At 50.4% G+C, this 25262-nt stretch overlaps 1 protein-coding gene across 1 annotated transcript; it reads right to left on the bottom strand.

Moving 5' to 3' along the window:
* Nucleotides 1-440: 440 nt before the first annotated feature.
* On the bottom strand, nucleotides 441-24104 carry GNG12 (G protein subunit gamma 12). The gene is made up of 5 exons (XM_005151190.3): nucleotides 24029-24104; nucleotides 15967-16024; nucleotides 15266-15365; nucleotides 3523-3639; nucleotides 441-1765 (listed from the first exon to the last, which is right to left on the bottom strand). Exons 4-5 carry the CDS (start codon nucleotides 3616-3618, stop codon nucleotides 1640-1642), a joined length of 222 nt encoding a protein of 73 aa, XP_005151247.1. The 5' UTR covers nucleotides 3619-3639; nucleotides 15266-15365; nucleotides 15967-16024; nucleotides 24029-24104; the 3' UTR covers nucleotides 441-1639.
* Nucleotides 24105-25262: the final 1158 nt, after the last annotated feature.

Genomic DNA, 25262 nt, shown 5'->3' with positions numbered 1-25262 from the left:
ATCTCTGCAGCTCCAAAGGTGAGCTTTGGGGGGCAGGGAGCTTAACAGGATAAAAAGGTAGATTACTACAGGGACAACAAGTTGGAGAGAGGACAATACTGAGGTAACAGCATGAGGTTCTTCACCCTCACCGTGTACCTGCCTGCACACTCCTGAGCACAGCTGGAGTTCTCTTGACAGCCTTGCACACCCATATTGAGTTAATTGCTATTTATAACAAGAGGTGTTATAAAATGAAACAAACAGTAAAAACACCCCAAACCAGTGTGAATCTACATTGTTGTTTTAAAACTGTCACTAGAAGAATACTCTACTTATAAAAATAAGCTGCATGGAAGCACAGAATCATCAGAACCAAGCTCCTGTCAGCCTTGTAAGTTGATCTTTGAACTCTTTGTTCGAGAGGCCTGTTAAACAAACAGAGACTTTCTCAATCTCTCTCAATAGTGTGTATATAATTTAATATAGAAAGGACAAATACGCAATGTAAGACAGTAAATTACAAGTGGTTAATAAGTTCTGCAAATGTAATTACAGAAATGAAGTTATGGCATGATCACACGTCCAACCACTGAACCACCAGCTACTGAGAAAAACATTTGTAGCCAGCTGAAGGCAGCATTAGTTTCAATCCCTTCCAAGTTTGCTGTTAAGATGCAAGGTTTGTATAAATATACTATGAAAGTTTATATATATATATACACACGTAGACAGAGAAAGAATGTTTTATTACGTGTATATATAAAATCACTTACTCGATGGAAAGACCCTCCCATTCTAGCTGGAGAACCACAATCTGGATAGAATTTGGCATTCCCCCCCCCCCTTTAAAAAATGAGTTTAAAAAAGAAGAGTCAAGTTCTGACTCCCTGCACAGAATGGAACTGGGATGTGGTGTGCCAGAACCATGCCTCCAGCTCAGCAGCACAACCTCGCAGCCTCTGGTTCTCTTGACAGGGTTTTCATACTACAGAAGGATATGTAGAGAAGCAGGATCAAAGCTGAAAATCCTGTGTTTTCAACTGAAAAAGCAGGCAAATAAACCTGCAGATCTCCCATTATTGAGTTTTTACACTTAGAAACCCCTGTCAAGAGAAGCCAGCGCAAGGAAGGCTGCAGGCATGGCTCTCTGAGCTCACCACTCATTGCTACAATCGTTTTTAAGGTAGGTTTTGCTAGATAATGCACTTCTAAATGTGTCTGTGCTTAAACACATGCTACCAACACAGGCAGCACAGACATCATCTTAAAAAGGTGCAAACCCAATCATGTTCAATCAGGTTTCTACACCTTTGCCTCTGCTCTGGTAGCAAAGCTCAGGCAACTTTGGTTTTGTTTGTGTAACTGGAGAGGTGAACCCCATTCCTGCAGAGGATGAGAGCCCTGGCTCACCCTGCCATCCCACTGCATCCAAAACCCCATTCCCTTGGCCAAGAAAGAAGTTAATTCAGTTTAAAACCTCACTTCCTAATAAAGAGAGGCAACAGAATGCTTTAGAAAGCTTAAGAAATCATTTATACACATGGTAAAAGAACAGCTACTCTTACACAGTGAGCAGCCGGTACCTTACAGAGTATTTGCCTATAGGCCCGCCGGTGGCTGGCTTTGCCCCGGAGGGAGCAGAGCTGCTGTCACTCTCCTATAATAAAATGCAGGTCTTCTTGTCCTTGAAAGGGTTCTCAGAAGCTGGAATGCCCATTAGCAATGGATCTTTCTTGGCATGTTCTTCACAGTAGAGCATTAGGTCTGCTGATGCTTTTGACACCTGCAGAACACAGGGGTAAAAAAGGCCATAAAATGGTGTTTTCCATGGTAACAGGATCACATGTGCTGCTGCTGGGTACAAAGTCCCTGTGTGTGATCTGTGTGTGATGTGTGTGGTCAAGGCCAGGCTGGACGGGGCTTGGAGCAAGCTGCTCCAGTGGAAGGTGCCCCTGCCCGTGGCAGGGGATTGCAACTGGATGAGCTTTAAGCTCCCTTCCAGCACAAGCCAGTCTGGGATTCTGTGTGGGATGGCAGAGGTGTTTGCAGATCAACACCTTCTCCAGGGCCCCATTTCCTGCAAAGAGACCTGGGTTTGCTCCAGCTTTACATGCAGGAGGAGGAAAGGATGAACCCCAGTGCTTTCTGGGGTTAGTGTGTGACTCCAGGCAGTACTGCCTGGCCCCAACAGGGCTTCTACAGAAGACTAAAAATAAACAGGAGGAGGTTCAAAATAATACAGCAGGTTTGCAACAAGGAACAAAGCAGGAACAGTAAACACAAGTGTCCTCAGATGACCTCACAGCATAAGCTTGCATCCCAGAACCAACCCCCCCCCCCCCCATGTGTTGGGCTGCACCCCCAGAGCATGAGCAGCAGCTCAGGGAAGGGATCCTGCCCCTCTGCTGTGTTCTGGGGAGACCCCCCCTACAGCCCTGATCCAGCTCTGGGGCAGCAGCACAAGAGGGACATGGAGCTGTTGGAGCGAGGCCAGAGGAGGCCATGGAGCTGCTGCGAGGGCTGGAGCAGCTCTGCTCTGGAGCCAGGCTGAGAGAGCTGGGCTGGGGCAGCCTGGACAAGAGAAGGCTCCTGAAGGGGAGACCTGAGAGCAGCTCCAGTGCCTAAAGGGGCTGCAGGAAAGCTGGAGAGGGGCTTGGGACAAGGGCCTGTAGGGACAGGCCAAGGGGAATGGCTTGAACCTGCCAGAACAGGGGAGACTGAGCTGAGCTCTTAGGCAGAAGCTCTTCCCTGTGAGGGTGCTGAGGCACTGGCACAGGGTGCACAGAGAAGATGTGGCTGCCCCATCCCTGGCAGTGTTCAAGGCCAGGTTGGACACAGGGGCTTGGAGCAAGCTGCTCCAGTGGAAGGGGTCCCTGCCTGTGGCAGGGGTTGGAACTGCATGAGCTTTAAGGTAATTTCTAACCCAAACCTGTCTGGGATTCTGTAACTAGCCACCAAGGCAGGGCACTGCTGCTCTATGGGTCTGTATATTTGGTTTGCTGGCCTTCAAAAAGGGCTGGGCAGCAGTGCAAGGAGCATGGCAAAACATGAAAAGATGCAAAAAGACTAGTGCAGCAATATCCCATCCCTGCCAGCTAGAAAAAAAGTGTGGTTTATTTTCTGCCTTATGTTAAAGGAATCCAGTTACTGCTACCTTCTTATCTTTCTAGTCCCTGCATCTTCCCCTCCCTTGCAGATGTCATAGTCAGCCAGCCAAAGGATGGAACAAAATCCCACAATACGCATGAAACTGGAAACTCATCCCTGCCTTCTGTTTCACCCATCTGAGCTGCACTTTGGATTTGGCTTTGGTTCTCTTACAAGTCTGTAGAGCACCAAGCTCCCTGAGGTTGCTTCTGTAAGCAGTGACAGGATTTAGATTTATTCAGGTTTGCTTGGCTGAAATGTAAATGTATTTTGAGAGGGGGGAGAACACTGAACTGTGGGCACACACACAAACACACTCTGTTACCACCCTCCAGATGGAAGGGGGAAAACATAAGAGAATAAAAGGAGGGGTGAAGGAGGATGTGCTCTCACCTTTATTCTTTCTATGGAGGCTTCTATTCTTAGCTGCTGGACAGTCCTTCGGGCCTGAGCGATGTTGTTGGTCGTGCTAGCTGTTTTGCCAGACATTTTCAGGCAAGTGGTGAAGTTCTGTTGTGAAAGACAGCAAGTTATTGTGCCAGAAGGCAGCAGGACATGTTCAACTGCTTTTACACAGAGGCAACAGTGACACAGTGCAGGCAAAGTGCTTTTCTTTTTCATGGCTACCTCACACTGCAGCAGAGAAGCAGCTCAGGAAATGGTGCTCTGCAGCCAAAACAGTCTCCAGGAGAAATGCATTAGGTCTTGTGCATCTTTCTACCCTGCTCTTCCCTGTACTAATGCTTGATATGGGTTTGTGGATTGTGCTTTTCCCAAGCTAGAGCACAGCCACCCCTTCTACCACCTGCACAGGGCTGGATGCAACAGTCAGTCTCTGCATCAGCGGGATGGATCCTGCTATGGGAAGAGCCAGTTGCCCCAGGTAGGGCTGGGATGGAGGAGAGCTGCTGCCTGCCTGAGCGATGGGAGTGAGGAGCATCCCCTCCTCTCTCCCCTCACAAAGGAAGATTTCATGGCTGGTTCCTGTCCCTGCACTGAGCTGTTGCAGTGGAGAGGATGGGCAGAAGCACAGCAACACCAGCCATGCCAGCTCAGTCTCTCCATCTCCTTCATCTGGGCTGCGTTTCAGGTCTTCAGCAGCTTTACAACATGTGAGAGGAAAACAAGAAGGCCAAGTTCAGAATGTGCTTCCAGCTGCTGCCTGCTCCTGTGTGCACATACATGGGGGGCGGTGGAAAAAATCCTGAGCTGCTCCAGGACTTTCCTTCTTGGGGTAAGAATGCAAAGCATCAATCCCAAAGCAGGGGCAGTGTTGGATGGTGACCAGGGAGAAGAGAGGATGCTCTCCATTGGTCCAGCCATGATCTGAGCACAGCCCCAGGCAGCACAAGGGCAGGAGTCAAGCCAGGATGCCACGTGCTTCCCACAGAGTTGGACCAAGGGTGAAGACAAGTTTCTGACCCCACCCAAAGTGCAAGAAATGAACCAGGATCATACATGTGCGACCGTATGATCCCTGGCAGTGTTCTAGGTCAGGCTGGATGGGGCTTGAAGCAACTTGGTCTAGTGGTTCCAACCCCACGGCAGGGGTTTGGAACTGAATGAGCTTTAAAGTCTCTTCCAAGCCAAACCAGGCTGGGATTCTGTGATGCTAGGAAGCTATTCAGGTACCCAGGAGTTCAATGAGTAGCTGGTTTAGAACAGCCCTGGCCTGTGAAACTGCCTTTCCTTGCCAGCCCTTGCACACAGATTCTAGCAGGACCATGCACAAGCCCTGCTCCTTGTTTCCACAGATCCAGTGCAGTAACTGGCTCCATGGTGCTGCATAAATCACTCCCTGCATTACAAGATGCAAGTCCCATGGAGCTCCATCTGACCTTTCCATGTGCTGTGTGCAGCGTTTCCTCGCGTGCCTCAGGTTTCTCACACCTCCCACGGTGCTGGTGCCTGCCATGCCAGCTGGATCAGCGTTATTCTGCACCCAGGCCCCGCTTTGGCACATGCTGTTGTTTCTACACTGCTCAGCAGGGCTTGGGTTCTCAGCACTCTTCTCTCCCTCTGCACAGCGGACACCAGCAGAGCTTGGTGGTGAGATGCCATGCGAGCAGCACAGGGATGCAGCTATAGCTGTGGAACAGCAGGACGTGGGGAGACCTCCCCTGCAACAGTCTTGGGCAGAGAGCGATTGCCAAGTGGCAGGTAACACCTCCTGCTTACCCACAGGTAGGAGGGACAGTCGTAATCAAACTGAATTAATACATAAGCTTACATCTTGAAACAAATATTAAGAACATACTGATGATTCTCTCCAATGTCTGTGAATCCAAGTGGCTGTGTAACAGCCCCTGGTCAGCTCACTGTCCAACATCCCTGTAACTCTTCGCATTCAGGAGAAGGAGACAAGTGCAACACCCAAAAACCGTTTAAAATGCTGCTCCAAATGACTGATTACAGGGCAAATAAATCCAGGGAGACTGAGCTGAGCTCTTAGGCAGAAGCTCTTCCCTGTGAGGGTGCTGAGGCGCTGGCACAGGGTGCCCAGAGAAACTGTGGCTGCCCCATCCCTGGCAGTGTTCAAGGCCAGGTTGGACACAGGGGCTTGGAGCAGCTGCTCCAGTGGAAGGGGTCCCTGCCTGTGGCAGAGGTTGGATCTGGATGAGCTCTGAGATCCCTTCCAACACAAACCATTCTATGATGATTCTATGAAAGACAAAAGGCCTTTTGTACTTCCAGAGCCCTTCAGTGTGTGCCAGCTCCTGCAGCAGGAGCGGCTCCAGCCATTTCAGGAGCACACTGCACCTGAAAGCAGGCACCTTTCACTCCTCTCATTACTTACACACAGGGTTTCTGCACACAGCTACCAGGAGTAAACCTGCAGCAAAGCAGAGGGCATTGAGCACAGCAGCTGCCTGGGGCAGCTGACTCACCCTGACTGTGCACACACAGCTTGTAAACCCTGGCTGCTTCACCTCCACCACAGCCCGGGCACTCATCCAGGCCTTGGTCCATGGCCGTCATCCACTGCCCCAGCTCCCACAAGCCCCTCATCGACCCCGCATTTCCTCCAAGTTCCCTCTAGAAGGGTCACTTACGGACTGAGTTGTACATGGGTCACTGCTCACCTTCATGGAAGGGAGTTAATGCAAAGCTTAAAGAGCCACCAAAGCAGCGTTCCCACTATGGCACTGTCTTAACCAAAGACATCGGCACCCATTCCCCTGCTGCTCCACGGTGCAGCACGAAGGAAAGGAGCCAAGATTGTCTTCATGAAAGAAGCTCCCCTTTAGCCCCGTGAGCCTTTTCCAGCCCTTGTTTAATCCATGCATAAGGCAGGAGGTCACAAACCCAAACCAGGAGCCAGTGCAGGGCAGCTGAGACACAGCACAGCATGCTCTGGCTGTGAGGAGGAGAGCTGAGAAGCACAAGGGTCTGTAAAACCCTCTCCATCAACATCACGACACAAACTCTCAGTAACCCAGATCGAACATACTACAGCTGAGTTATTGCTCATCCCAGAGCTGAGACACCCCACAGCACGTACACAGAGTATGCACCAGGAATTACTAATATTTGCAGCACCCAAATATTAAAAACACATTTTGAAGGCACATTTAGTGATTCAGTCTGCAAGTGACTCAAGAGCAGGAGGTGACTGATGCAGCATAAACACCTTTGTCTGGAAAAGGTCATAAATGTGATTGCAAAGGTTTCATATTCAGACATCCTGCTTGATTGCTGAGAAAGGGCAGGCTACTGGGATCATGGTTCTCCTTATAAGCGATAATAGGAGGTATATGTTGAATGCACATCGTATTGTTTGGAAAACACAAAGTTAAAACTCCCTGGAATTCAAGGCAAAGGCCACGGTGCATAACCCACCTCTGACGTAAGCCCTGCAGTGCTCTGACTCAGACAAGGAGCCTCTTCCATTTCTAGTCAGTGACAGATCTGATGGATCATGAAGGCTGCATTCTGCAGCACCACATGTTCCTTTGAAACAGCACTTGGAAACGTAACAGGAGTTTGCAGACATTTGGCATAATTAACCCTGGCAGTGCTCAAGGCCAGGTTGGACACAGGGGCTTGGAGCAAGCTGCTCCAGTGAAAGGGGTCCCTGCCCACAACAGGGGTTGGAGCTGGATGAGCTTTAAGGTCCCTTCCAAACTACTCTATGATAATCTGAGGTATTTACTCACTGAAAAGCTCACTGTTAAGCTGGAGTTCTTAGAAAGGAAGTTTAAAAGGACAAAGGGTTTGTGGGTTTTGTTGCCATGAGAGCAGGCAGGGGATGCTCTGCTGCCACTGCCCCCTACCAGCAGACCAAAAGAGCATCAGGACCTAATTCTGCTCAAAAGCAGAATATTAATTATTAATATACACATGTATTAATATATTCCAAACTAAGTTTTGAGACACCTTCCCTCTTAAAGCAATGGGAAAGTACCAGGCCTTCCTGGACCTGGGGTTTGTCACTTAATCCTGGTGTTCACTGAGGCCAACTGGCTGCAGAGTCCAACCAGGACATGTAAATGAGGCTTAACCTGTTTACAACTCGTTCCACCCTCCCAGGGAAGAGCTTCTGCCTAAGAGCTCAGCTCAGTCTCCCCTGTTCTGGCAGGTTCAAGCCATTCCCCTTGGCCTGTCCCTACAGGCCCTTGTCCCAAGCCCCTCTCCAGCTTTCCTGCAGCCCCTTTAGGCACTGGAGCTGCTCTCAGCTCTCCCCTTCAGGAGCCTTCTCTTGTCCAGGCTGCCCCAGCCCAGCTCTCTCAGCCTGGCTCCAGAGCAGAGCTGCTCCAGCCCTCGCAGCAGCTCCGTGGCCTCCTCTGCACTCACTCCAGCAGTTCTCAGCAGGAGTAGAGGGAAATGACCCTGCTCTGGATGGACACCAAGTTCACAAGCACCAAGTGGGACACGTGCAAATATAAACCAGCATCTTGTTTACGTGGAACTGAAATGGTAGGAGAGGAATTTAAAAGGAATTTCTCATGTTTAGGTCATACTCTTATGGAAAGATAATAGAGATGAGACTAGTGGCTACTTTGGGAAATTTACTGTGCAAGGAATACAGTGAGAAATCAGCAGACCCAGCCTTTAGAGGGGTTTGATCAGAGTAAAACCACAGGATCAGAGCACTGCATTCACCCTGCCTATCATCACCAGCACTGGGGGGACCTGGCCAGAACCTTGGTGGAACCCTGGGACTGAGGCACAGGCACCCCAAACCCAGCAGCTTCACTGTGCGCAGGTATTGCCCTGAAGGACTCACAGAAGAGGGTCAGAGCTGCCAAAGCTTCCCCATACCAGACAGGCTCATGAAAAATGAGACCTCGAGCCAAGAGCCTCTAACACCCACTGTTGGAGCTGATACATGCAGCTGCTGAATTTGATAACAAACTCTGCTGGTGTGTCACAAACTGACTGCAAGTGCTCTGAAGTAACCACTCTGGAGTAACAAGCTGTTTCATATGGACACAGAAACATGGATCCACAACAAACTAAGCTTCAAACCCTATTCCAGACCCTGCACTTTTCACTTACTATACTGAAAAACTACAGTGTGGAAAAAAAACCAACCCAAAGCAATTCATTTCTATAAAGCAATGGATGAATCTCCAAGAAGAGAGTTCAACATTTGCCAGTTCCTCCAATTTTAGTACTTTCCTTTTGAAGGCATAAGGTTACAAATCAGTTACTGTAAAATCACAGGTTAAACCATTCTCTCAGGAACAAGCCAAGGCTGACTCTGCTCAGCCTTCCCTTCCCCACCTCCAACCCACAGCCCTAAACCCTTTTTGCTACTGGACAGGTTGGTGTTTCTCCGCAGTCCCTTCCCATCGGAGAGGGATGACCTGGTTAGGAAAGCTGCAGTGCTCATTTTCCCAGCTCTGTTAATAAATTAATGTTTAAAAAAAACCCTCCAACAACCCAAACCATCACATTTGAAAATTAAATTGCCGTGTTTCCTCATCTCCAAACAAACACTGGCAGCATGACTTTAATAGTCCTCCCAAGATTACTACAGCTCTTCTGCAGGGAGATTTACAAACAACTAGGTCATCACCCACTAATACTGTTTTTTCTCCTGGCTCCTGGCAACCTACCCCACTCACTAAGCTCTGTGGCCATCTCAACACAGGGTACGTTTGGTTTCAGGCAGCACAAGAACCTGCAGAGAACTCTGCAGATTCCTATCAGCGGTGGCTGCAGCTCTGCAGAACCTGGGGTTTGTGCTCTCAGAGGCCAGGGCAGGGATTCTGGGATAGGGATTCTCCAGGGATGTCTCCCAGGAGAATTAAGTCACCCTCTAACGAAAAGAGCACTCAGCTGGGGAGGGCACAGCTCCAGTCTCTAGGAAACCAGCCTTTGTGCTCACTGCTTTTGGCTCTGGGCTGCCCAAAGGCACTCTTAAAAGTCCAGCTCTTCCCATCACTTTCCTCTTTGGGATCTCATGTCCTGCAGCACTCCCAGCCATGATATTCACTCGCTATTAAACACACCAAAAGCAAAGCTCCAAAAGGTTTTCCAGTTCACCACCAAAGACAAAACACGGCTGGTGTGAGCTCAGGCTGCTCTAGGCAAGAACTGACCTGGAGGTCCCCTGTGCCCGCTGCTGCTGAAACACACAGCGAGTGACAGCCTTGTCCAAGAGATGAAGGAGGGCTGCCAGACCCAGGGATGGTGATGACAGAGATTCCCTAGCCCAGAGCAGCTGTGGGCATGGCTGCAACTCTCTCTGGCTCTGACTCATGGCCTAAAAAGAGACAACCAGTCCCACCAGCAGCGTCCTCTGGCCATCGTGCCCAAGGCAAAGCCTTCCTGCAGAAAAGGCTCTGAAAGCACAGAACCCCAGCCTGGTTTGGTTTGGAAGGGTCCTCAAAGCTCATCCAGTTCCAGCCCCCTGCAGAGCACAGCAGAGAAGAATCCCCTCCCTCAACCTGCTGCTTTGATTTTCGTCAGGCAGCTTTGATTTTCCCCTTCTCAATACAAGGGGACTGCAGGAATAGAAAGGGGCAGTGAGACAGACAACTGGAGGAACAGTTTCCATTGCAGCAGCCATTAATCCCACCAGAATCCCTTGGCTTGCTGCAGAGAGGACCTACATCCAGCCCTCAAAGCACCAGGACACACACTACTGTGTGCTTGTGGTCACCTTTCCCCCCTTTTTCTCTGTTCATTCCCACCCCTGCTCTGCTTGAAAGTCATCAGAAGCTACAAGAATGGTTATGGGATGGGAAAGGAGCAAGGCTGCCAGTCCTCTCCAGGTACAGCAGTTCTGAGGCCACAGCCTGGGCTCTGGAATTAACTGTAGGCAACAAACAAAAGGAGAAAATAAGCCAGTGGGAAGGCTTAGCTCATCCTTTAGGGAAAAATACTGAAAACTGAGGACTTGGTTCAGAATAGGAGGATGCTCACCAGCACATGAAACTTCCAATGCAATCCATGCAGGCCATTCACATGTATTTTTTTCCTTCTTATAATCAGCAGCAACACCTACATAGAGTTGGAACTCCCCCTTTTCCCTAGAAAATCCCTGGTTTTCAAGGCCTTTCCCAGTTTCTTCTCAGGCTTTGGGGAATGAGGTTACCATGCAGCAGCACTAAACTGGAGCTCCAACAGGGATAATTAAACACCAGTTTAATCCTTCCTTACTCTTTAAGATCTAGGACTTAGGAACCACCTGTTGAATGAACATGTAATTAAATCCCCACTGCTAAAGTACACCAGGAATGGCCCTGCAGCTCTGCCATGTGAGGAGCTCCCAGTTCACTCCAGTTATGTAAAGTGAGTTTAAACAGCAGCTCTGAAATCCGACAAGCAGGGGAATAAAGGTTTAAAGAGTATCTTGTCACTATTTCTTCGGAAGTAAAACAGCTTTTAAGTTGAATAACTCAAATCTGTAGATCACAGAATCCCAGCCTGGTTTGTGTTGGAAGGGAGCTTAGTTCCAACCCCTGCCACGGGCAGGGACACCTTCCACTGGAGCAGCTCGCTCCAAGCCCCTGTGTCCAACCTGGCCTTGAACACTGCCAGGGATGGGGCAGCCACAGCTTCTCTGGGCACCCTGTGCCAGCGCCTCAGCACCCTCACAGGGAAGAGCTTCTGCCTAAGAGCTCAGCTCAGTCTCCCCTGTTCTGGCAGGTTCAAGCCATTCCCCTTGGCCTGTCCCTACAGGCCCTTGTCCCAAGCCCCTCTCCAGCTTTCCTGCAGCCCCTTTAGGCACTGGAGCTGCTCTCAGCTCTCCCCTTCAGGAGCCTTCTCTTGTCCAGGCTGCCCCAGCCCAGCTCTCTCAGCCTGGCTCCAGAGCAGAGCTGCTCCAGCCCTCGCAGCAGCTCCATGGCCTCCTCTGGCCTCGCTCCAACAGCTCCACGTCCCTCTGGTGCTGCTGCCCCAGAGCTGGATCAGGGCTGCAAGGGGGGTCTCCCCAGAGCACAGCAGAGGTGCATGATCCCCTCCCTGAGCTGCTGCTCACGCTCCCTTTGATGCTGCCCAGGAATAGAACCCAGGAGCTTACTTCTAGCTCTGAAGTCAGCAATTTTTCTTCCTGAAAATAGAGTGTATGTGTATTGGGCAGGAAGGTGGCATTTTTATGGTTGCTTTTGTACTATAAAGCTCCTCCCAAGGTTGAGCTGTGCCATTGCCCCTGGCACAGTGCAGTGAGCTGCCACCCAGGGCTCATTGCCTGTTCCTCAGAAGAGTAACCCTTGATCAAGCTGCACTTTGCAGCTCCTCTGCCCCCATGCAAAGGCTCTGTCCCACTCCTGATGGTGAGCAGCACCTCCCCTGCCACCTCAGCCCTTACCCTGCAGACTCAAAGCTCTGCTTCAGGGAGAACAGACACTGCAGGAGGCAAGCACTCCCTTCACTCGCAGACTGGGTAAACAGGACACCCTGCACAGGCTGGAGAGCCTGGAATGAGCCAGAAGGCAGCAAGAGGAAGAGGAGCTGCAAACAAGTCAAGGTCAGTCCTCATGGAGAGTGAGGAAGAAGAGTCCTGATGGCCCCTGAAGGGGTTGTGCAAGGAGAGGGTGATGACAGAGCCCATCACCTGGGCTACTGCCCCACTACTACTGTGTGCAGCAGGACTGTTCTGGTCTGAGGTTCCCTGGGTCCTCTGGATGCTGCGAGTGCTTCTGCACGTGCCACTTTCCCAGGGCTCCTATGGGAGCCAGGAAGGCTCGTGGCTGGTTGGAACTTGAATGCTGGTTGTGGATTTTCCTACAGGGCAGACATGGCTGCTCGGGAACAGGTTTGTTGCAACTTGCAGAACCCAAAAACTCTCACAGTCCAAGCCAAGAAGTTTGATGTTGGCATTAATGATTGTAGCTGGGTGCAGAAATAAGCAACTCTATTCCAAGGCTGCATCATTGCAAGACCAGGTATGTGAGGGTGCAGAAACACATGGCCAAAAGTCTCTGTAATTGTGGTATTTCATGGCCTCTGTTTTTGAATGTTTAAGTCCCTGATGGAAGAATCAGTTGGAAGAATCTCAAAGTACCTGGCACTACCTTCAGCCAAACCACTCGCCTCTGTGCTGGAGCAGGCCTGGAGGGGAGGCAACGTTCAGATTCTCAGTGAGTGCTGGCACAAGCTCCACCGGATCCTGCATGTCCCAGCATGCAGCAGTGTCTTTCCGTAGCTGGAATGGGATGCAGGTTCCCACAGCTGGCTGGGAGCAATCCTCTTCCCTGTGCCGAGGTCAAGCATCCCAGTGTAGGGCTCCAGCTGCTGCTGCCTGGGGTGGCTGGAGATCCCCAGGCCCCTTCTGCAACACCAGGTTCTCTTCCCTGCACAGGCTTGTTGGCCCTGTGAGGTGATCCTCAGGGAGGGTGAGAGAAGCACAAGGTGCTGATAGCACAAGGTGGGAGAAAGGAGCATCCAGGGGATGCTTTTGCCCACCTGGTACCCAAATTGCCCTGAGGTGTGCTGCCTCTCACCCAACATCAACCATATGGATTCAAGGGGCCTGAACGAGGTGCATTAGGTTGGCAGGACAAAGGATTTTATAAAGGACTTGGAAAGCCATTATGCATATCCAGCATGGAAAAAGAGAAGAAGAACCAGCATGGAGGAAGCACAAGGGTGAGCAGCCCTGATCTGTCACGCCTGCCAGACACAGCCCAGCACACACCGATTCCTGCATGCATATCACATCCACACCTTCAAAACAAACACTGTGAGAGTTATCCAGGCTGATCTTCCAGAAATGGGCACCTGCTGTCCCAGATGTAACCCTAATTAGAGAGCACTGGAATGAGGAGGGTATGTTCAACACTCCTGCTCCAACCGGTTGCTCTGCTCAGAGGGAAGCAGTACCTCCAGCGCAACAGCGCTTTTGGAGCTCACCCTCCCCTTGCGCCTGTGCAGGGTGAGCCCATCGTGGCAAAGCCGCTCCTCAGCCAGCACCCTGCTCTGGTTATGCAGCCAACCGAGTGCTGCCGGCGGTGGGTGCAGCTAAAGGGAAAGCCCCGGCCCCAGCGCGGTGCTGACACCCAGTGGAAACCACGGCGAGATGCCCGCAGAGAGAAACTGCAGCTGAAATCACTTCCTTCTGCTCTGGTGGAATGTATGCGACAGGATGGAAAACAAAATCTGGCTAGCAGGAAAACACCAAAGCCCTGCCCTCATAAAGTGGAACAGGGATTAGAGGGGCTCTCTGGTCATTTCTCGCTTTATGGTACTTATAGAATCAGTGACATTGGAAAAGCCCTTTAAGCTCATCCAGTCCAACCATTCCCATCCCTGCCAAGGCCACCCCTAACCCATGGCACTGAGGCCTCTCTCCACACTGTGTGAACACTTGCAGGGACGGTGCCTGCAGCCCTGCCCTGTGCAGCCTGTTCCAACACTCGATGAAAGGAGAGACGAGGTTGTGCGATACCAGCAAGTGAAAGACTCTGAGACACTGCACTCTGCAGTGCTGAACGCTGTATCCACAATGCAAACTTCCCAGCAGGAACAGTGACCACGATTGCTCACAACCTCCCTGTTGGCTCTAAGGGCTGCGAGCAGCTCCCTTGCCCTCCCCCTGCACAGCCCCAGCCAAAGCCTGGGCAGCCTTCAGCAGTGAGGCTGTGGCTGCAGACGGGGCATTGCAGTGGCCAGGGGAAGGTTTCTGCTCCTGCCTCTGCAGCTACTGCAAACCAGACTGCTCGTAGCAGTGGTGACATGATGCTACCTGGCTCCAGAAGGACCAGAAGGTCCCTTCCCACCCAACCCATGCTATGATTCTATGACTTGATCTTTAAATAGCCATCAGGCAAGATTTACAGTCACAGTACAAATATTTTATATGCACTGGAAAGTCTGGGTTTGGTAAAAGCAAGCAAGATTCTCCCCAGACAAAACCAACTCCTTTGCATCTTCAAGGATCGCACTGTCGCCAGGCACACAGAAACGCTGCAGTGCTTGCAGGCAGTGTTACAGTGAAGGACGTGGATGCTTTGGGATACACACCCTGTACAGCACCCCCAGCTGAAGGCATCAGGGAAACTCAGGTGCCCCAGAAAACTCAACTTCTGGTTTGCACAAAGTCATCTGGTCTTTTATATAGTCTGCACAAACACAGATCTTACATCTGATGTGAGCTGCAAGAAAATACCAAGATGGGGTTTTACACATGGGAGGTATAAAAGCAAGCTGAGAGCAGGGGCCCTGCAAGCCCTAGCTCTGTTCAGCTGCCTCTTGCCTGGATTACAGTACACATCTGTGGATTAGAGGTTATGAAGGAACACAGGTTCTGCCAGTACCATCCTGCCAATCAAAACTAGGTTACAGCTACATTTGGGTTTTGAAGTCAGCCTCCATAGAGCGGATTCTGTCAAACCCAACTCACTCAGTAGGAAATGAGTAGTGGAAAAACCTGCTTTTATTTCCCTCAACATTTCTTCTGACTTAACTTTTTGTGTCTTTAGTACAAGTAACAGCCATGAAAACTGACTTCTAGATCAAGGTTACTTTGAAAAACATCTGAGAGTTATTATTTCAGAGACATCAGCCTGAAGCCATTAGAAAAGACAGCACGTGGTCCCTAACAAACTGCAGCTTCTCCACAGGAAGTACCTGTTTCTCCCCATGGGGCACTACGCAGCTAACTCACAACAGAAAAGCCATACACAAAGTGCAAGGAGCCATTTGCAAGGAGACTTTTAGTTGTATCAAAATCAGTTCATCTTACAGCATGTAAAGCAGAAGCCGTCTGTGATTAAAGCACCAGACTGCGAGTCACGAGATCCAGCTTGGGCTCAGGTTATGTGACCTTCAGCAAATTCCTCAGTCTGAAAGAGAGATAAAGCAGAGGATGGTAGTGGGAGATGCTCTGTGAAGAGCTGCTTCTCAGCTCACAGCCAGTGAGAGGGTGCAAAGTACTTCACCAGCTTCTGGCTACATGGATTTATAGAAGTACCTATTCTAGGAATGGAGTGAATACAGGAAGACTGCATTCTAAGATGGTCAAACATTAACTTAGTGAATACAGCAGTGATGAAAACTCACCCACTGTCCCTTGCTAACTGGTGGAATAAACAAGGAAAAGCCTAATACCTGGGGAAGAATCAGTTCCCTAAAATTAGTAGTGTTTCTTCCTCCTAAAATTCGAAGTGAGAGTGGTCAGCTAAAAATGGAGGTGGATGAGTGTCAGCAACCACTGCTGCTAATGCCTCGGAGAGCAGGCAGCAGGCAGCGCTGCACCAAGCCACAAACAGTCTGTCCGGCTGCCATAGAGCCAGTGCTGTCCTTGAGGCCTCTCCTCCATAAAGCCTTCAAGGATTTTGTGTTTGTTCTACTCCAGAATGAAACTAAATCACTGGGGTTTGGGACTGGTCCTGCTGCTTTATGTTTTGCAGGAAAGAAAGGAACAAGTGTGTACTGGAAACTCACCTACATAGGAAGCCTTGCAACCTGTCCGGCGTGCCTTGATTTTATCGGTGCAATGATCCTGAAACAGCAAAATAGAAGTTGAGTACCTCGTGGTGCATAAAAGCCAAAGCTAAGAGGGGGCAGCACTTGTGGGTTAATTCTAGTTCCCAGAACTACAGTATTTTGAGATTGGCCTCAGTGAAAACTCTACCTCAAACCTTTGTTATGGCAACCTCCCCTATTTCCCTTCCTAAGGATATCATGGAATGGTCTGGGTTGGAAGTGACCTTAAAGTTCATCTGGTTCCAACCCCCTGCCACGGGCAGGGACACCTTCCACTGGAGCAGCTTGCTCCAAGCCCCATCCAACCCAGCCTGGATCACTCCCAGTGCCCTGAACACTTCCACTTCCCATTTCTGCTATGAAGATGTCCACAGATATGGCCATGGGTGGCCAATTCCCTCTGGCAGCTCCTAAACATGAACAAAGCCAACAAGTCTGTGCAGCCTTTCTGCACCTCCTCCTCACTGCCACCACGGCTCCTCCTGAAGCCCACGCTCTGCGGCAGAGGTTCCGCCCAGACCTACAGCAGGTGAGGTTCAGAGGCAGTGGCAGAAGAGCTACTGGCTTTAAAACCAGTTCAGCTACTCGGGGTAGTAGTTCCATTGAGTGCCAGCGTAGCTGGTGCTGAGCACATGTATTACTCTGCTCCCTGGAGACATCTCTGTGCCTCTGCTGACAGATTCCAGCAGCTGGGTTTAAACCACAGGAAACACAAATCTGAGAGCCCACGTTTCCTATGGAGACCTTTCAGCCTATCCCAGACAAAACCAGGACATACATCCAGAAAATACCCTGGAATCTGATCAGTCCTAAGAAGCACAAGTTCCTGTAACAAGTACTGTTCCTTGCTGCAGGACTGGCAAATCCAGAGCACACGATCCCTTACACCCTTCTTAAATTTTCATTGTATAAAACAGTATTTAAAAATAGAACTGTGCAACAAGGACAATCCAATGATGGCAGAAGTTTTCCAAAATTGTTGGTCATGAATGACAGTGGAACTGGGTACCTGAAATGTGCAGCTGGGCATCAACTAGTGATTGAAGAACACCTGAGAATCCCAAGGGTTTATTTGCTTAAAAACATCTATACTACAGTCACAAACCAAGTTGGCTGCCTTGATATAGGTAAAAGAGAAGGTGATAGAAAACATAAGGTGATAGAAAACATAAGCTCCTGTGATAGCTGGGGGGGAACTCCATTGTCAAGTAAAGTCTTTCTTTTCACTCACATTGCTTTGCTGCTGCAGGAAGTTTAAGGACACACACATTCAGTGCAATACACACAAATACATGTTTCAGGTTCTAAACCCAGCAATTAATAACCTAACAGTGACTGGTAATTGCTGTGTTAACCTTTCCTGTCATTTATAACAGCTTTAGATTGTTTTGTGTCCCTGGAGAGACACCCACTGTCAAATACAGTGCAGAACACGGATTAACTGCATGGGGTATTTACTAACCTGGCAAAGCTGCTGGGACACAGATAACTCATTAACCAGGGCACAGCAGGATCCAGGATTGCCACTGATACCTCTTGGAGGGAAACCAACTATCATTTGCCACGGGAGATCTGGCTTCGAGCCCTGGCACCGCTCAGCAACAAGCCCAGTAACACAATGAGCCCTGAGATTCACCAGCCCTGGTATGCACGAAATGCAAAGCTGGTTCCCGGCACAGCAGATTCCCAAGGGATGGTCCTTAACAAGGCAGAGAGGTGGAAATTTCCCCTTTATAAATCACACGCAATTTCTCAGGATGGAAACAGTGTCACCATTTTAATAGCAGCAGTTAAAGTCTTTGTGTGGAGCAGGGAAATAAACTGCATTGGAAAAGAGACTGTGTTGCTGCAGCCAGGGCTTGTACCAGTGCCAAACTGCTTTCCACATACAGGAACACAAATAAATCCAGCCCAGAACCCTCTTTACACACGTGACAACTGTGCTGTGCAAAATAGGGGTTTTAATGGGAAAACTTCTGCTCTGTTGATATGTGGCGTCTCCCTCCAGTCACATCCCTGAAAATTGTTAAGGAACAGCAAGAAGAATGTTAATCTCTTGACTTCTGCTTCCTGATGGAGTCAAAACACAGATTCACACAGAATGGTTTGGGTTAGAAGAGACCTTCAAAGGTGGTCTAGTCCTACCACATCTGTAAAAGCATCTAACAAAGATATACAGCTCATAGAGGCCACTTTCACCCTGGAGCCATGAAGACTCAATATTCCTGCCTAATCCAAGCTCCTATCAAATTAGTCATAAAACCCACAAACCCAACGTTACAAGAATAGTTTGAGGCTGGTGTAATGCACCCCCTCTGTGCTGCGTAGCTGGGGTGTAAGTGTGCAGAGGTCAACACATCCTTCAGAAGGAATAAATCAGAGATGGGCACATGGGAGGGAAAAGCCACTGCCGAATGGTTCTGAGACAGCATCCTGAGCCTAGGTCCTCCTGCACAACGGGCCCCGGCAGCCAGCTCCAGCCGGAGCATCCCTGTCTGCAGGATGAATCCCTTGCAAGTTTTACAGTAAGGCAAACCAGATTCAGCTGGGAAGCTGATGCTCCATCTCCCAAAATTGTCAGTGACGCTTTCTGCTTATCCCAGCTCCACGCTTAGCCCAAAAAGCCTGACTTTTGGGGGAGCTGAAAATATGCTTTGAGATCTACTGAAACTTATTCACAGCAACAAACAACAAAACAACAGTATTCAATACCTAAAGGGGCTACAAGAAACCTGGAGAGGGGCTTTGGACAAGGGCCTGTAGGGACAGGCCAAGGGGAATGGCTTGAACCTGCCAGAACAGGGGAGACTGAGATGAGCTCTTAGGCAGAAGCTCTTCCCTGGGAGGGTGCTGAGGCGCTGACACAGGGTGCCCAGAGAAGCTGTGGCTGCCCCATCCCTGGCAGTGTTCAAGGCCAGGTTGGACACAGGGGCTTGGAGCAAGCTGCTCCAGTGGAAGGGGTCCCTGCCCGTGGCAGGGGTTGGAACTGGATGAGCTTTAAGCTCCCTTCCAACACAAACCAGTTTGGGACTCTGTGATTTTACTTACAAACAGTACCAACATTGTTAGGGCAGTGACCCCAGTGGCTTAACGCTTCAGACGGCTGCAAAGCCTCAGCCTTGGTTGGAGAACATAACAGCCTTGTGAAGCACGAAGAGTTCTTACAAGAAGATGATGATGCAGGAAAACAAAACTGGCTGAAAGATCAAGGCTTTCTGTTAGCAAAAATAACTCGCTTCCACTTAATCACTCAGAAATGAGACTTTCTGTTGCTTAACTTACTTAACATCCTCCTTCTCCACACCAACAGACCCTTGCCTGGTGAATGAAGCTGGAGATGCTTTCAGAATTATTTTGTTTCAGACATAAAAGCCTCCTGGGCTTTTTCAGCACTGCCACACGACTGCAAATCCCTGTTTCATGCTGTTTTACATTCACCTCCAGTACTTCCTACAACAGCACAGCTTTGCAGAAAGGAGGACAACCTCTTGTCATGGTGTTTAATAAGGACTACAGATGAGGTATATCAGCAAGAGAGAATATGATTAATACAAGATTTGGAAAACATATGTAAAGCTGCCCCACACTACAGCATGGGATCCTTCACAGGAACTTTGTTTTTCTGACGCAAACTCTAATGAACAGCCCTGGGACTGAATTTCTTCCATGCCACTGTGATATGGCAGCATGCAAGAAACAGTGTAAATGACTTTGGTATCTGTTTGTGTTTGGTTTTATAAACAGAAAGGCAATTTTCTTCTGGAAATACTCTGGCTGTTCATCACGATGACTGATGACACGGCAAAGAACCTTCTTTATTAACTGCAAAGGTACAGAGATACATTGAGTTCAAACTGCACCAGTCACTGAGGAGATTGAAGTCCAAAGACCTAACAACAGAGGCCAGAAATCTGAACATATCCATTAGGGACAGACAGCTCAGGAAAGGCCCCTCCAGGGACAGACTTCCTACATAACAACTAATTATAAAGGAAAACTTGAATCTATAAATGGTTAGAATTCCTGTTTCTGCTGAATAAGCCATCTCTGCTGCCAGGCCATCTCTGTATCTTCTGTCACCATCAAGTCCTCCCTTTGCAGCTCTTCCCAACCCTTCCTGCTCTGCAAGCCAGACCCACAACACAGCTTTCATAGCCATAGCAGTTTCCCCTGGTTCTCAGCCAATGCTTTTCCCTTTCCAATACTGGAGCTCAGGCTCAGGGGAGACCTGAGAGCAGCTCCCAGTGCCTAAAGGGGCTACAAGAAACCTGGAGAGGGGTTTTGGACAAGGGCCTGTAGGGACAGGCCAAGGGGAATGGCTTGAACCTGCCAGAACAGGGGAGACTGAGCTGAGCTCTTAGGCAGAAGCTCTTCCCTGGGAGGGTGCTGAGGCGCTGGCACAGGGTGCCCAGAGAAGCTGTGGCTGCCCCATCCCTGGCAGTGTTCAAGGCCAGGTTGGACACAGGGGCTTGGAGCAAGCTGCTCCAGTGGAAGGGGTCCCTGCCTGTGGCAGGGGGTAGAACTGGATGAGCCTTAAAGTCCCTTCCAATTCAAAACCACATTCTGTGATTCTATGATTCTATATCCACCAGTCCCTCATGAGAGCATCCCACACCTTCTCCTATGCTTCATGCTACAAGGGCAGCGCTGGGTCCCCCAGCATCATCATGACGGAAACTGGGAAGGGGTTTTTCTTGCTCTCCTCAACTTGAAGCACCAGAAAACCTTTACTCCTCCCCATGGTTAATCCTATACCCCCACTATGATCAGCACAGCAAGCCTGGTCCTTGCTTTGAGCTGAGCTGACTAAACAAGAGGAGATGACCCCACGCTGATGCTTGAGTCCCAGCGATCCCGCGGAACCAACATGGCACCAGCCCTCATATGTGGGCTCAGGATCTGCGGCATCCCAGAGGCTGCATCCCACAGCCATCAGCTGCTGCAGTACAAATAACCCTTCTAACACACTTGGTTTCTTGTTTTACTCTGAAATCCCATCACATGCCAAGATGCTGATACAGATACAGGAAGCTGAGTATAAACACATTGCCTGTTTGACCAAACACTCGAAGGAACATGACTAAAAATATACAGTCAGTGGTGTCCCTGAGCATCACAAAGCTACGAAACATTCCAACACTAGCAGGGCCCCCAGGCACCAAAGAGCTTGCTGATGTGGGGTATACCATACCCCAGGTCTCAGGTTTAAGGACCTCCTCATCCCCATGGACACCCAGCTGAAAGGGGCTGAGCTGCTCCGCCAGCATGGAGCTCTACATCATAGCTCATGGGAATGCTGGATCCCCCACTCTGCCTTTTTCTCTGGGGGATGGATATACCCACATTGCTCCCACCTCCAGAAAACCCCATAGAGAATCCTACTCAGTCACTGTGAGGACTTCTATCACTCCCCTGCTCTTCCGGCCCCTCTCATTAATCCTTGCAAAATACAGCATGAACACCTTTTGCTCATGTCAGGATTTCCTCTTCTCCCTCCCTTCTGCCTTACTCGATAGGTTACTGCTCAGAGCAGGAGACGTGCTTTGAGGAGAGGCCACAATGCTGAACGCAGGGGGAACACTCAGGTTCTGAAAAATGAGGTCTAGTTGTGTAATATTGCAAAATCCAGAAAATAGCTGCACGATTCCAGCAGTGATTAATGTGGAGCAAATCCCCAGAGTCCCCAAACATCTGCAGCTTCCATTTCCCAAGAAACAGCAAGTCCACAACTACTTTCAGGATCTGGGAAACTTGCTTTCCTCTTCCATTACAGCTAAAGCAAAGTTTCCCTACTGATTCCTACCTCTGCTCAAGGGCTTTTCTGTGCTAGAAGACACGACCCACGAGCCCTGCCCACTTCTATGGCATTTTGTAAGCTCAGATGAACTTGCAGCAATACAGTCCTCCTGGGAATGCTGCTCCATAGCTCAGCCAAAGCTGTGGTGGTGTTTCCCATGCTAACTACATGCTGCTTGGGAAGTACTCCCCTGCATCCCCACGGAGCCAGCTCCTGCAGTAATCTCTGCTCTGGCACTGGGGACAAAGTGAAAGGGCCAAGGGTGAGGATTTATGAGGCTGGGCCATGAACTTCTGGAGCAATTTGAATTGCATTTTGCAACAGAGCCTCATCAAAGGGTGATGCATTGGGGACTGGGAAGCTTTGGGAAGGAAGCACGTTCCCACACTGCAGAGCTGTCGTGTTTAGCATCTTCCACATCAGACTCAGCGTTCCAGCAGGAACTCCATCTGTCCAGCACTTGCAGGGATCATGGAGCCATCACCCCAGTGCTGTCTGCATCACCAGCCTTGCTGTAGAGAACTTCTCATGAGCCTGGTTTAAACATACTGAGTCTTTTGAGAAACAGAGCTTATGAAATTAAGAATTTACAGTATTCATTTTAAAAGTTACTGAAGCAAAAGAAGTATCTAAAACCTTCAACACAGCTCAATACTTGCATTAAGTATAATACCAGCGAGATCAGAGATGATGGCAGTGGTTCTGCTGTTTGAAAGCCCTCCGAAGCTTCTCCAAACAGCAGCACAGCTTCAGTTTAAATGATGTTGGCCCCCTCAGCCCAGTGAGTACAAAAGCAGTCCTAGATCCTATCCACTGCTCTCCTCAACAGTGTATTTGCTGCTCTAATGCTTGATTAAAGATACCCTACTTGACTACAATAGGCTCAACATGAGGATGAAATACAGGATTGAGAAGTCATTAACTGCATCCTAATCTCTCAATCCCATTTAGTGGCACTGGAGTAGCATATACCACAACTGCTGTCCAGTGCTCACTAGTTACTCACTGAATTTCATTCCTAAACCAATTTGCAACCAAGATAAATGCAAATCAGTAACTCGCCACTGATGCTGTTAGCTCCCAGTCCATAAAAATGCCAGCTAATGGGCTGACCAATTCCTGGGAATTCAATTTGATACGCTGTACTAATCAAATGGTTTCCTTGATCGTCAGAACTAATGAGGCACAGCTTCCTACGTACCCAGCCTGGCTTCCTGCACCCTCCCTGGCCTTGGGATAACCCCCGCGTCCACCTCCATTGTGTCTGCTGTGACAAATCCCCCCTCCAGGCTGAAGCCACACGTCAATGTGTGTCCCACTGCCCTTCGTTAAGCAGTGACAAGACCCCAGTGCCACCCACACACCCGCAGTGGGTCAGTGCTAGTGAGGGAAAATGGAGATGGCCGGAGCAGCGTGGCACGGGTCCTCCTTCCCAACAGCACCAGGCTAAGCACACAATATACATCCCAAATCCCTACTTGTTTTCCGCGGGGGGGAACGGGGAAAGGGTTTAAGCTCAGACTAGAATACTGCAATTTGAAAGTGATTAAAGTTCTTACAGCAGCGGGTGCGCAGCCCCAGCCCCGACACGAAACCTCCCCGCACAGCGATGCTCACCACTAATGAAACTGCTTCCCACACTCATCCCACAGCTCCTCGCGCATGGGAAAGTGTCCTGCGGCAGCCAGAGCCGCCACCACCATGGGGAGCCCGTGGCCTGGAAGGGTGGGAAGCTTGGAACACTGGGAACGTTACAACACAAACTTTAAGTGATTTATCCAAAGGCTGCGGCTCTGCACTTTGTGTTCCCGGCCCTGCGTATCCATCCCACTGGATAGAGCGGGAATGCCGTTTGCTCCTACAGACCATTCCTCAAGGGAAAGGCTTATTTAAGGGGATTTTTTAAGCAATTAAGCACGTTTTGTGCCATTCCGGAGCCACAAACAACTTGTTGAACCACAGCAAAGCGCCTCCAAGCTCCACACTGAGCCTCTTCCCTCAACTTCTCCTCAGGAAAGACGGGAAATGAAACAAAAACCACCACAGAATAGCCCAAAACAACCTCAAAACTGCCCAGGCCCAGCCAGCCCACCGGGCCCAGCACTGCCCGCGGCCCAGCCGGGGGGGGTCAGCGGAGGCCGGGACCCCACAGAGCAGCCGATCCCCGTCAGCGGAGACCCCGGCCCGGGGCCCGTTTCCCGCCCAGGCCCGGCCCCAACTCACCCCCTCCGTTCAAGTCCTCCACCCGCAGCGCGTCTCCCCGGGCGACCGGAGACTGCGGATTAGCCCCGCCCACCGACAGCGATGGCCCCGCCCACCTCCGGGGGCGGGGCGGGGCTTGCGGGGAGGTGGGCGGGACCAGCCGGAGTGGGTGGGGCCATGCGGCTTCCTGCGTGAGCGGGTCTCGGCATCCCTGAGAAGTTCTTCATGTCGCGGCTTCAGTGAGTGCTTGAGCCCAGAACCCCCCGTGTGCTGGGCTGCACCCCCAGAGCGTGAGCTGCAGCTCAGGGAGGGGATCCTGCCCCTCTGCTGTGCTCTGGGGAGACCCCCCCTGCAGCCCTGATCCAGCTCTGGGGCAGCAGCACAAGAGGGACGTGGAGCTGTTGGAGCGAGGCCAGAGGAGGCCATGGAGCTGCTGCGAGGGCTGGAGCAGCTCTGCTCTGGAGCCAGGCTGAGAGAGCTGGGCTGGGGCAGCCTGGACAAGAGAAGGCTCCTGAAGGGGAGAGCTGAGAGCAGCTCCAGTGCCTAAAGGGGCTGCAGGAAAGAAACCTGGAGAGGGGCTTGGGACAAGGGCCTGTAGGGACAGGCCAAGGGGAATGGCTTGAAGCTGCCAGAACAGGGGAGACTGAGCTGAGCTCTTAGGCAGAAGCTCTTCCCTGTGAGGGTGCTGAGGTGCTGGCACAGGGTGCCCAGAGAAGCTGTGGCTGCCCCATCCCTGGCAGTGTTCAAGGCCAGGTTGGACACAGAGGGTTTGGATCAAGCTGCTCCAGTGGAAGGGGTCCCTGCACTTGGCAGGGGTTGGAGCTGGGGGGGCTTTAAAGTCCCTTCCAAACCAATCTAAGATTCCCAAACCCCATCACCCACCAAGCCGTACAGAGACCTGCACATAACTGACGTGCAAAGTGCCTCTTCCAGATCCACAGGGCATTGCACAACCAAATCCAGTCTCTCCTGCTTTGAAGGCTGGATTTAGCCCTGCCAACACTGTTTCCAAATGGAATACAATGGGAGCAGTGTGTGCCCTGAGCCCTGGGGCATGCACACACCACAGGGTGTTGTGGCAGATCATCCTGGGTGCTGAACCAGGAGCATCCCTGTGCCCCTGCATAAGAAATGAGCTGGGCATTTTAAGGATTTGCAGGAGCATGGGGAGAAGCAGGCCTGGCCTCTCCAAAGACTTGTCTGCTGCCCAGACAGGCCTGACATGCCTCTGCTTGTGGGATTGAATGCTTTGATG

The sequence above is a fragment of the Melopsittacus undulatus genome, chromosome 6 (assembly GCF_012275295.1).
Source record: "Melopsittacus undulatus isolate bMelUnd1 chromosome 6, bMelUnd1.mat.Z, whole genome shotgun sequence".
NCBI lineage: Eukaryota > Metazoa > Chordata > Aves > Psittaciformes > Psittaculidae > Melopsittacus > Melopsittacus undulatus.
The sequence above is the reverse complement of the archived record's forward strand: the minus strand, read 5'-3'. Positions and strand labels throughout refer to the sequence as shown.

Excerpts from the sequence above, each read along its gene's own strand:
- GNG12 (XM_005151190.3), bottom strand. The coding sequence starts at position 3,618 with ATGTCTGGCAAAACAGCTAGCACGACCAACAACATCGCTCAGGCCCGA. Across the intron at positions 1,766-3,522 it reads CCTCCATAGAAAGAATAAAG|GTGTCAAAAGCATCAGCAGA; the intron begins GTGAGAGCACAT and ends TGTGTTCTGCAG.